Raw genomic sequence first — 12,753 nt, 5'->3', positions numbered from 1 at the left:
CCCACCTCAATCATGTACCTGCTGGAAGACCAACCACCCATAGCAGGAATTGCATTTGTTCACAACTTACACACCGTCCACCACACACTGAACTATCTTTGTCGCTTAAATATAGTGTAATATCTCCAATCAAATAAGTAGAAAGGCTGAGATACTCATGTCTGGTATTCTGACATGCAGGCTAACATACACATATGCAGCGGCACTCAACCTCTTGCATTGGCTCACGTTTATTTCAAGAGAGCTTCAGGCCGTTGTCTATCGAAGACCCTGTGACCGTTATATTACCGCAGGTGTAAGTCCACATATGAAGTTGTGGTCGGTATATGGTGCCGTTGGAGTGGGGTGGGCAGAGGCTATCTTGTTCCATCTAAAAAGCAGATGAAGATTGCACGCCAGATGTCAGGTTCATTTTTGGACCGTCACTGGGTCTGCCATGTGCCTGGGATTATACTTTTGATTGTAGGGGCCAAGGTGGTTGTCTGATCTAAGGCGATAGGTCCTTCTCTTTTACTGATGGTGCCACTTCAAGCAGGACCACGCGGTAGCCATGGTGATCTTGCACAGAAAACCGGTTAGCTGTCCATGACGTGCAAGGAGACAACTCCCAGCACTTTGGGGACATTTTAAAGTGCGTCCAGGAGAGGTACTCCAGGTTTTAGAGCCCATTTCCAAGACTTACAAATTCTGGAGTAAGCGGCAGAAGTAAGTGGAGTGATGGGAGTGATATTGGGCCTTGAGTTGAAGGAGGGCAGATACAAAGTGGCGGGAGCCAGAAGGGTAAGAGTTGAGGGCTTATTTGGGGTATCCACCACAAAGGTTTAATCCCAGAAAGTGCTTCTACTGCACTTGTGAAAGACACTGCAGGTGAAAACTCCCTCCCTAGCGGGAGGCCCAAAGTGCAGTTGACCATCTGTATTTCTTCCACTGACTTCTTGGCAGTCTGACCAACAAACTTAAAATGAAGCCCTTACTGTTGTATCTAAGCGTGCTTTGTGTGATACTGCGTATGAACAAACACATATATTGGGATGCTTCATGATTGGACAATATCAGTTAGAGATGAGCAGATGGGCTCTAAGAGATGTGGCTTACCTGTATTTGGTACTCCAAATTTTCATAACAATTTTTGAGTTGTGTACATTTTAGTTATCTGTTGAGACTGTAGCAAAGAAACCAACATGTTTGTAGTGAATAGTACTCTGCTTTTTGTGTTTGCCCAGGAATGTTGCCGAAGGTTACAACCCAATGTAACACCTTCTGATACTCGAATTGGTATTGCTTCATGCTTAATATTTGAATTCTTCTTGGTATAATAGTGAATAATTTCCTCAAAGCCTTCTTATCGCAAGAGGAAACATTTGGCTCTTGTCTGATTGGCCTAGATGAGTAACCCTAAAGAAAGACAATACAACAAAGGAATCTACAAATGAGAGCAGCAAACCTAAACCAACCAATGAACCTCTTCCCTACAAATCAACTTCACTCAGGCAGTGCTATGAGTCTGCGGTTACATAAGGCGAAACACGAATCTTGCATTATAGATCTATCATTATTACTTGGCTAAGCTGAGATTGACATGATCATGTAGCATTGGGCTTGGCCTCTACTTGTGCATCCTTGCCTCTCTTCCTGCCCTAATAATCTCTCTCTCTTCTGTTACAGATTCTTGCTTGGTTCGAAGGTGGAGAAGAATCCTCAACAGCCTATGTGGAACCTATTGTCATCATGTTGATTTTGATCATCAACGCCATTGTGGGTGTTTGGCAGGTGTGTTACAGCCCGATCTGCACATATTGCCTGCTTACTGCTTCTAATGGTTGACCCGGCTGAACACTTCATACCGCTCTATACCAAAACAGAAGCTTAAGAGATATCTGAATGCTCAGTATTTTGTCAGTGTTAGAACTTGGATTGTTGTTTGACTGGGATTTGAGCCCTGGTCAAACAGCAACCATAATCCTGGTCGGGGTAAGGCACAAGCAAACCCCAAATTAACCTGCGCTCCCCCCCTGTAGCTTAGCACAGAGCAGTCAGGTTTAACTTAGAGGCAATGCGTAAAATATCTGTGCAACACTTCAAACAGTAAAAGAGTGAAAACAACAGACAAAAAGACCCCACTCAAGGTAAGAAAAATAAAGCTACATTTAATAAATAAAATGACCAAAACGACAAAAATACAATCAGTAAAACCAGTGTTATGAGTTTTTAAAGAACAAATTGTGAAATAGCGCCAAAAAGCTTAACGTGCCAATCGAGGAGTATCTGTTCACCCTGGACTGGATAAGAGTCAAAAGTTCAGGCCGACCGCGATGGAGTGCAGTTTGGATACAGTATCACATTAGTCCTGCTGAAGTTTTACCTTTGCAGGTTTTGTGCCAACAATCCCATTCGCATTGGAGAGGGCCACAGGGAACTTGGAGAGCGTCACTGGTGGTGGTCTGTGTGGTGTGTCGAGCAGGCCGGGTGTCATGGCCGGGCGGTCTGGTGCCTCGCGTTGGCTATCCTCCGTGGTGATCAATATTTGCGAAAAGATGGGCTGACTGCAGCATGCACTGACTTGCGGTGCAGTTCCAGTGTGAACGGGCCCATTTGTGGTTATGAAGAGCCCAAAATCTTGATTTAAGGTCCCACTGAGCCACTTCAAGGGTTCAGTACCTGAGGGACACCACTTGGGGGATATGAACTTGCTGAAAACGTGTCCAGAAGCTGTAGGGGAGCCTTTTATGTCCCCGAGGATCAGATCAGAGGGCCAGCAGACTAGCCCGTTGAGCCCCTTTGTGGTCCTGGGTTCAAGATAGGTTGCAGGTCCAGCTCTTCCTCCCCAGGCAAGAAGGCAGCAGGACATCACAGCAAAGCACAGGCTTTTCAGTTGTAAGTGGGTCTGTGCTCAGTTCCACCCCCTCAGCCTTCCAGCAGATGGCCCATCCAGGCTCATCTAATCCCTCTGTAACGTGACTGTATGGGAGTAATTCACAAAATCTAACTGTCGGTTACTCCCAATCATGCACTAAAGGGCTAAGTGTAGAAAAGTGCCAACTTTCTAAAATTGGCATTTTCAAAATTGTAATTAAAAATCCAACCTCACCACAAGTTAGGATTTCCCATTCCAATTCCAGAGGCACCAAACATAAACTGGTAATCACTTCCCATTTGGAAATTACACTTATAAAAGGTAATACAGCAATTTCAATGTTATCCTATGGGAGAGGTAGACTTCACAGTAGTGAAAAACGGATTTGGAAGTTTTTCACTTCCAGGACATGTAAAACCTAAAAGTAATGTCCAACATTTTTTTATCACACATTACCCTGTCCTACAGTCTACCTAAGGACTACCTTGGGGTTCACTTATATGTAATAAAAGGGGAGCTTAAGGCTTGGCAAGGGGGTTTAAATGCCAAGTCGACATGGCAGTTTGAAACTGCATTCAGGCTGCAATGGCAGACCTGTGGCATGTTTTGAGATGCTACTTAAGTGAGTGGCACAAGAGGTACGGCAGGCACTGGTAAAATGTAATTTACAGGCCCTAGGAATATGGTATACCTCTCTACAAGGGACTTATAAGTAAATTAAATATGGCAATTATGAATAAACCAATTTAACCATGTTTTAAGCCAAGAGCACGAGCACGAGCACTTTAGCACTAGTTAGCAGTGGTAAAGTAAAGTGCCTAGAGTCCGAAGTCCAACAAAAATAAGGTTCAGCAAAGGACAAAGAAAAAGTTTGGGGAAATGCCACCTTCAGGCTGACAGTTGTAACAGTCGGTATTTATCACAAATGTGCATTCAATCATCTTTTTAAATGTGTGATAGTAGTGATGCAGCGGGGCTATTATAAACCCCTTCCTTACAACACTAACCCAGAAAACCCTTACACCATTTGTTCATCGGTGGGGCCCATGACAGCGAAACACACATTCACTCAGTTTTCTTGATCAGTGATAAGTAGACCACCTGCAAGACATACGGGATACCTTTTTATAATTTTTCCCTAAATAATAACTATATACATTATATACATTTGACTTTGGAATTGTCGGTTCTAAACATCAAGGTACTCCACTATTTTGGTCGGTGGACCAACTAGTAGGAATCAGTTGATGGCGATTAAGTCCAGCTCAATCACAATAAAAACCTTTTGACAATTATTGATCATAACTTAAATTCTAATAACCACAGACTCCGCTTTTGACTTAGCATGAAATTTTATCTGAATTCATTGAATAAATTGAATAAGTAAAGCTTTATTAGACAAATATGCTAGACATTAGTTTCATAAGCATTTAATTAAAGATTTAATAGAAATGGAAAATACTCATTACCCTTGGCCTTAGGGTGATGACGAGAATGATTCACCAGAACATGAATCGAAGATCACAGGATAGGTTCCAAATACTGACTGACTGTCCCTCTAACCTCCTTGGACGTATTCTCTCCCAGGATAGAATGCCGCGACGGTCTTGTTCCTTTTCCCCATCAACATTCGAAGTCCAAAATTGACAAAGTCTTTTTCATCATCAGAAGGAAAAATCGTCTCAACAGACAGCGTGTCGTGTTAAATAGATCGATGTAAGCTCAAGCTCTTATATACCCTTTACACTAACTTGCTATAACCAAAATTGATTTCTTTTACGGGCTACATTCATTCTGATTGGTCCATTGGAGGGGTGGTGATGGTTACCTCATTGTCCTCCTTGCTCGAACCGGTTTTGCAACCAATCGATGCATACAATAGTTCTCGTGATTCATCAAGTCCAAATGTACTTTAACCTTGTTAATATATGTGCAATATTATTCGACAGTCATGAATTAGTTCATCTTCTAGAGTTCGAGTCTCCCATCCGTTCCCATGCATTCATGCTGAACTCTTGGCACAACTCTTGTGTTAGGTCAGACTGGCCTTGACATCTCTCACTCCGGGCATAGGCCACACACTCGTGACTGGAACTTCCACTCTGCTCGTGCGCGGGAGCCATCTTTATTCTGGGCACACAATCACGTCTCTCTGCAGCGGCCATTTTACAAGCAAGGCCTAGCAGGCCTGAACGGAACTAATATGAAAATAACATAGTAGAAATTAGACATAGAAAACAAGCCTTTCTGTTTACCACCCACCATTCTAATGACCCGTGTTAGGTGTTACCTATCATAAGCGACATTTAAAGCCATTTTACTTACCATCTGCATTCTTTGCCACAGTATAATTCTACGGCAAACGTAATACATGCAATTTACCGCTACCTACTACACAAATCACAAACCTATGTTAATTTAATATCACACGTGTAAATAAATTAGATTTTTGCAAATGCCAGTTAGTTACCCGCGTGTAGTGTCTAATTGAAGGTGCATTTGTTGATTAATACATGCATTCAAACAGTTAGTGTTTTTAAAGTTATGAGGTCATTAACTTCGAAGGGGGTACAACTATTTTTGTATTTCCGCTGCTCCATCAGTAGCACCCAACCTCCTTCAGAAAGTGGACGGAGAGCTCAACAGCCAAATGTAACTTTAGTTTTTGTTGCATTTATTATCAAAAAACCCAAAAGTTTACACACAGCCTTGGCCACTTTCCTACAGGGGTGTGTTCAGTTCCAACTTCCCACGACAGGACGAGTGCTGGAAATGAGCTTCAAAGAGCAAATTCGAATTGCCAAAATGTGGACACTGTGATGGCCTTAGGGATGGTCTTGGTTCCAAAAATATACCGACAGTTCCGTCCAGCACTATTAGGGTGCAGTGTAGGTCATCAACAGTATTGGCATGGTTGCATCGGAGAGCTCTGCCAAGAATGGACTGTTGGCTAGGCTTCCTGTAAACATAATTACTAGGTCTGCCTAAAGAGAGCTTTACCTCAATAAAGAAACCTATTGCTAATAAACAAATGATAATATGAGAAGACGATCCTAACTATACCAGCTGTGTTAGGTCTGCCTTGCGAGTCTAGGCAGTGTTAGTTTGCTTTTCATCTTTAAGAGATAACAATAATTATTTTTAAAAGAGAAAACACATTTCTCTTTGCCCAGTCCTTTATAACAGTAGTAGTTCTTGAATGTTCCTTTGTTTGAGGATGTCTGCTTGGGCTTTGAGATATACTATGGCATCATTGACCAGAAGGCCCCTATGAGAATGAAGTGCTAGCTCTGAAAGAGACAAGGTTTGGGTGCCATCTTACAGGCTTTGAAAGAGGGTGTATTATAGAAGTATTACACTGCGAATTCAGTGACTATCTTGTCATCATCAGATGCATAAGATATATCTTAGCACAACTATTATCGTGCCACGTGCATATTGCTTCTGTTACACCTACAACCTATTTAATAATACTTTTGTATGCACATATTGTCTTACACACTCAGTCTTACATAAACAAATCATTAAAACACTCCTATGTGCTTAACTTGCGAAAGGTTTGCAATATAAACACAAAGTCAGCTATATTGGCTGTCACTAAACCTAACAGATCTGTAAGTAAGCATGTAACCTCGACTGATGGATTTAAGACTAGCCCATTAATACTCACTCTCCTTGCAGGAAAGAAACGCCGAGAGTGCCATCGAAGCCTTGAAAGAGTACGAGCCGGAAATGGGCAAAGTGGTCCGTGCCGATCGGAGTGGGGTTCAGCGGATCCGAGCCCGGGATATCGTGCCTGGCGACATAGTAGAAATTGCAGGTACATACCAACGTGGACAGACCTTTTCAATTCATCAATTATTTATTTTAGCCATTTTACTTGTATTTTAATTATTGTGATGGTGATCACCTTAGGGGGCACCCTATTGATGACTACCGGCATTTTCTATGGTTTTCCCCCCTCTTTGTCCATCTAGCTATTTCACCCAGGTCCTGCTGGTCTTAGGACACCCCTTACAGTTTCACTCTGCATATTCTCCCTGCAGACCCAGGTCTCTGAGTGCTGGGCTTGTGAGTGCGGCATGCCTTAGTTTCCTTAACAGTCCAGCTGTAGCCGTGGTTGAGCCTTCAAACCTACCTTATGGATCGTTAACACAATCTGTAAATGTCACTGTGCAAAAAGTGGGAGTGCTTTAGAAACAAATGTCTTTAATACTCACATAGATTTGTAAACTAGGTGAAATGGTGAGTAATAGTTAAAAACAAAACTAACTTTCACTCTTTGTACCAGGTTTAGTATCCACAAAGAATGCAGGACTTGAATCTGTAGACCTTCCTTCACAAGAAAGGTGTGTGGTCTCTAGTGGCCCTTATCTCTAACTTTGAGGTTAGGCTTTACAAAGCCTAAACCTGCAGGTTTATGCCCCAAATGATCACCTATGGCAGGCTCAGCTTTGGAGCTGCCCCTCCCGCTTGGGCTGGTTTCAGTGCAAGTCTACGGGGATGTAATTAAACTATGTCGAGATGCTCATGGACTACTCAAACCAGCTTTCTTCTCCGCATGACATCCCACCGGGTTTTCTGGGTATAGCAATGATGGTGAAAGATAATTGCTTTTCTAATTAGCATGATTTTTGATATGCGCAGTCAAGTTTTTCTGAGGCTGTGGAAGGGGAACTGTCTGATATGTCAGCTCCTCACAGTAATGGTGTAGATTTTTAAATTGCCCAAAGGATCTCTTGTGTTCTAGCCGGCAATGTTTAGGATGTGCTGCTATCTCTGGGATTCCTGTGACATCAGTGCTCTCGCTGTTAGGTTTAAGAGCTGCAGGGCAACACAGCAGCCTTGCTTCTTTGTCTCTGATGGTTACAATAAGCAATAGGATGCCAGTCCCGAGAAGGTTTTGGGATTAGCATCCCTTAGTGCCTTAGCCTGTTTGTGATTAGGGGCAATGTGAAGCTTTACATTTTGGGTGCTTTGAGCTGAGTCTTTTTTTCTGTCTCTCCTACCTCTGCACCATCTTGTTAGCAAGTGCATGGAGAGATAGGCCCATTTTACCCATGCCTCCTACTGCTTGAGAAGGTCCTTAATGCTACCTCCAACATACGGATCGCATATGGGAGAATACGTTATCTGCCATAGCTTGACACCATGCCAGACCGAGCTATTGTGCTTTCAAAGGGGGCGACTGTCTCCTTTCAAGAGTCGTGGCTCTTGGACAGATGGTCCTTTTCAGAATCTTGGGGATAATGGGCACAGACGTTACTGATGTAGTGAGTTATGCACACCAAGAAGAGCCTCTACCCAGATGCATCTCCGCAGTTGATGCTTCAGAGAGTCTATGGGGTCAGAAAGAATGGTAGGAACGTAAAGGGAAGAGGCTGGTGTCTTTTTATTGGATAACCCAGCACTTCAGGTAGACTCGGGGTCCAAGAGAAGAACATTGTCGACTTTAGCCTCAACTTGGAAAGGGAAATGAGCACCAGGCTGGGCCACCATTCTGCAGTGCGTTGCCAGGTGCTTTCAAATGAATGTAAAGTACTGGCAGGAGAGTTCACTACTCAGGATGTGAGGTGCTGGACAATGGTGGAGCTCTCAATTGCTTAGACGTTATCTTTGAAATTTGAAGTCTCTGGCTAATCACAGAGGAGTGCTCTTTGCAGCCTTCTTGCCAACCTATCATGGTGGCGGCAGGCTTTGCAGGATGGAATTTGGTAAAATCTGTCCACAGATACCGCACTTTATTTGGGCACGGATTTTCCTAGCAGTGGTACAGGTGAGGAAGGGTTGAGTACTCAAGTCTGACTCTCTAGCAGTGATCTACCACAACTATAGGCAAGTCACCCACTATGTGCTTGAAATAGACACCAAACGCAAAGTTACAGGGAACTAATACTGACTGGATTGTAGACCGAGAGGGGAGGAAGACCTCGTCCGTGGGGTAGCTTAAAAGCTGTACCTCAAAACTCTGCTAGACAGTTTCTCCATAAATGATTGAGGGAAATTATTCAACCGAGGACAAAGATAAATGGTACAGTTGAAAAATCCCCCGAAACAGCAACAAACGTCTGACCTGCTGGTGACCATGATAGCCGGCACCCAGTGGTATCTTGGGGTAAGAAATTAAAGTGGTTAAACGATGAATTGGAACATTTTCTGGACAAAAAGAGAAAACCACAGGCTGCTACCTGAAGCTCAAGGTCTTCACCCTTATGCCACTCAATAGAGTATGTGCCCATCCCTCGTGCAGCCAAGCCGCCAAGTTAAGAGGTTATACAGGTTCTAACTCCTTTCTGAAATGGTAGCCCGACCCTCGGAGAGTTGGAGCAGTGGTTGTGAAGGTTTTTTCAGTTATGATGTAGAAATGCAACAACACATATGTAAATGTAAATGTAAATTTGATACTTGTATAGCGCACTACTCACCCGCAAGGGTCTCAAGGCGCTTGTACGAATAACGCTGTGGAACCCATCCTGGCTTTCCCTGTGAGGCATCCACTCCTGGGCACCCCCAAGGTGGAGGCCAGGCATCCTTAGCGTTGTGGGGGCCATTGTGGAGATTAAGCAAGCTATTGCCCAGAGTTGCAGAGTGGGACTCCATGATTGGAATAGGCACCGAGGCGAGAATTATCAGGTCCGTGGAATTTTTGAGCCCAAGACCCGCCAAGGCGGGGAATTGAACCCTGGTCCCGGGCTAGACCTCTGCATCAGGGTCTGCCGCTCTAATCATTGAGCCACACTTCTCCACCGTTAAAAGCAAATGTATGCAAATTATTGTGCATGCATTTAATCTTTTTGACTTGCATGCCCATCTGTTGTTTCCATACCCAAAGGACTCGTTTTTTCATGGCTCTGCCCACAGGGGTGTAGCCTAGACTTATAGTTTGGGAAACATGGTGAACTGTTTTTTCTTTTTACAATTTGTCATTGTATATAATTTTTTTTATTTACAAAAATCTGATTCCAAATCTTCTTCTATTGAAGATCTAAATCCTCAATCAATCATCTTTTGCTTGGATTTGTAGCCCTGCTAAACGCCACATGCCTATTGAGTTTAAGTACTACAGTCGTACTCAAAATCAGTAGGCACGTGGCGTTTGGTGCAGCGGATGCAGCGCAGTAGCAGCATGAGCGAAGGAATTGTTGGATAGATTGATTATTTTAGGCAGGTATCGGTTTGTCAGTTCTGCACTAACACACATTGGTTTTCATGTGCTCGATTGATTTGATTGCTTGCAAGCTGCATCGCTGTCAGGTTTGTCGTCATCCTTCTTCGTTTACGGCGTATAACAGAGAGCATCTTCTGTCCTGTCTGAAATAGAACGTACAGGACAACCCTGGGCGTGATGCACATGGATTAATGCCATGAAATGTGAGGAGCTCTGGCCAGGGAACCATATGATAATTTGTTGTACTCGGTGGGATGAGGCTTCCGGGATGTAACCCAAGACCTGATGATACAGAAGTGGGAGAAGGCATGATCCTGGAATCAATGCATGTTTTCATGGTTTATGGAGAACATGTTGTGCCAGTGTTGTGGGAGCAGAGAAAACATTTCCTGTAACACTCATCACACAGCTGTTTATGTTTTTTGGGTTATGCATCCGGGTGGCTGGAGGAAGGTGATGCATGGAGGATTATTTACTAGTGCGGGAGATCTCTGAGCATGGACATCACCGGAGAACATCCAACTCAGCCCACAAACACAGCTCGTGCTGCTACAGGTTTAAATGATTAGTTTGCAGATCAACTAATGTTTGCTATATGCGGTAGGGGTCCGGGTCAAAGGTGAGATATGAGAATGTTTGAGAATGGGCACGTAAAATGGATTCCTTCGCCTTTCCATTTACAGTGCCAATCATACAAGGCGGATAATAGATTCTGATACTGTTCAAGTAAAGACATTACATGTCCACCCATGGGGCAAAGTTCACATTCCTGTTTGATGCCCAATTTCGGTGTGAACCTGATCTTGTTTTAAAAAATAAACAGTTGAAACGTATCTATTCATTAGTGCATGCCTGCCCCATACAGAAGTACTAGGGACTACCCTCTACGCAGGACTGGGTTTAAAGAGCGCACCTCCCAGCTACGGAGTCGGTAACTGAGTAAACCGTCAGGCAGGCCTCAAGAACCTCCTATCGGGGGCCATCTTTGTGGGAGGCGGGTGGTAGGGCTGTACTCAGACTTTAGATCCCAATTTCCACAGTGCTATGAAGTGGCATCTGTCACAAGCTTATGCTGTACGAAACATTATAAACAATGAATACATTCTGCTGACTGAGTCCACTCCGCATGCATGCAGGTATAGTTCGGATTGCTTGATCCACATTGCTGGAAGCTGGCCTGTAAAACAATCTGTGGAAAATGACAAAATACTTTTATTTTCAGAACAGTTGGTCTGTTTAAACTGTGTGGTAAGTCATTAGTTACTGTTCATCTGTTTCTTAAGCCCCTTGTCACCTCGCCTGTTTTCCCCAAATAATCCACCCAGACAAAAAAGCTTCATATCAGGGTCTCTAATGTCGTAGGTGAAGCTTGCAGTCATCAAGTCCTGGATGGAAGAAGTCATTTGGCTTCTCTGGTCTTTAAATGTGGTCTATTGCATGGCCAGTTATTGGATCAACCGATGGAAAAATTGCAATAAATCGAGAGGAAATACACGGATGTCCCCTTCATTGACACTAATCACAATTAAGGCTCCCTGTTTTCCGTTTTTACTGAGTTTTACAGATAAATACTGACAGAAAACCATTTGTTTTCTTGTCTGTATTTATTTTTAAATGTGGATGAAAATGGAAATTGAGTAGCTTTTGGGTGATTCTTTATACTCTCTGCTATGACTGCCAGGCCAATATCTGTGTGGATTGATAGGTAAGGGGTTGAAAAACGAAAGGGAATTTAGTGAAGAGGCTTTAAAAGCAGTAGTTATGCACAAGGTTGATACTGAAATTTGCATATTTTCACATATTGCGCATTGATTTATCTTCCGGATGTTCAGAACACTGAAATCTGGCAGGCTTTCAAGCATGAGTTCATATTGATCTGTAAATAGATGTGGAAATATACCAGTTTCAGCCTCAATTTTTTCACAAAACCCAAAATAAATATGGATAAATACAGATGGAAATGTCCAAAAAATAAATACCATAAAACAGGGAGCCCTAATCACAATGTATGTGGAACCGTTTGTCAAGCTACTTAGAGATGCAGATGGAATAACCCCACTGTGCAATAAACAGTGGGTAAAAGTGGTTTTGAGGGCAGATGGCTCTTTTTTTAAGCACTACCACTCCAAATAAAAGGCATAAAATGCCCCCCAATTATAAGACATGTTAATTTCAAACCCAGTCCAGGGCTACTATCTCAAGTTTGCCATTCCCAAAGTTTTAAAAAGTTGTGTTGCATGTTAGATCATGGAATGGCAAGCTAAAATATATGGACTTTTAAGTAATGGGATCTCATTATCCACCATGGTACACCAAAGAAGCCCCGGAGATGTTCAAAGCTATATTGTGTGATCAGCCTAAAGGAGCAAATGTGAAATATATAAGTGAGTTGATCAAAAACAGCAAGGTAATCCCATAGGAAAGGATATGCTTCAAAACAAAGGGTAAACATTTAGAGAATAAATGTAAACACATCGCTAAAGAATATAAATTCAGCAGATATAAACTAGTGAACCATGATGAGATGCACCTGCAAGCTATAAAAAGGAAATGAACTACAATGGGATTCCCATATTGGTACAATGACCTGCTGGCGATGGCAGAAACACCGGAGGCACAGTAATCCTAAAACTATACATCAGAATGAAAGACATCAACTCCTTGAAGGTGTATGGATTCCTTGTCTGCCTATACACTGCAGCCACTATTTGAAATCCGGATTTATCCACTC

The 12,753-nt window shown here is 42.9% G+C and overlaps 1 protein-coding gene across 2 annotated transcripts in view; it reads left to right on the top strand.

Moving 5' to 3' along the window:
• Positions 1 to 12,753, top strand: part of ATP2A3 (ATPase sarcoplasmic/endoplasmic reticulum Ca2+ transporting 3) — a 469,813-nt gene that overhangs the window by 208,931 nt on the left and 248,129 nt on the right. For both annotated transcript variants that reach the window (XM_085649576.1, XM_085649575.1), the window contains exons 4-5: positions 1,666 to 1,770; positions 6,536 to 6,674. In XM_085649576.1, coding sequence (XP_085505702.1) covers positions 1,666 to 1,770; positions 6,536 to 6,674 — 244 coding nt within the window. The remainder of the gene's footprint in view (positions 1 to 1,665; positions 1,771 to 6,535; positions 6,675 to 12,753) is intronic.

The sequence above is a fragment of the Triturus cristatus genome, chromosome 3_2, assembly GCF_964204655.1.
Source record: "Triturus cristatus chromosome 3_2, aTriCri1.1, whole genome shotgun sequence".
NCBI lineage: Eukaryota > Metazoa > Chordata > Amphibia > Caudata > Salamandridae > Triturus > Triturus cristatus.
Note: the sequence above shows the minus strand (reverse complement) of the source record. Positions and strands in the feature narration are given on the sequence as shown.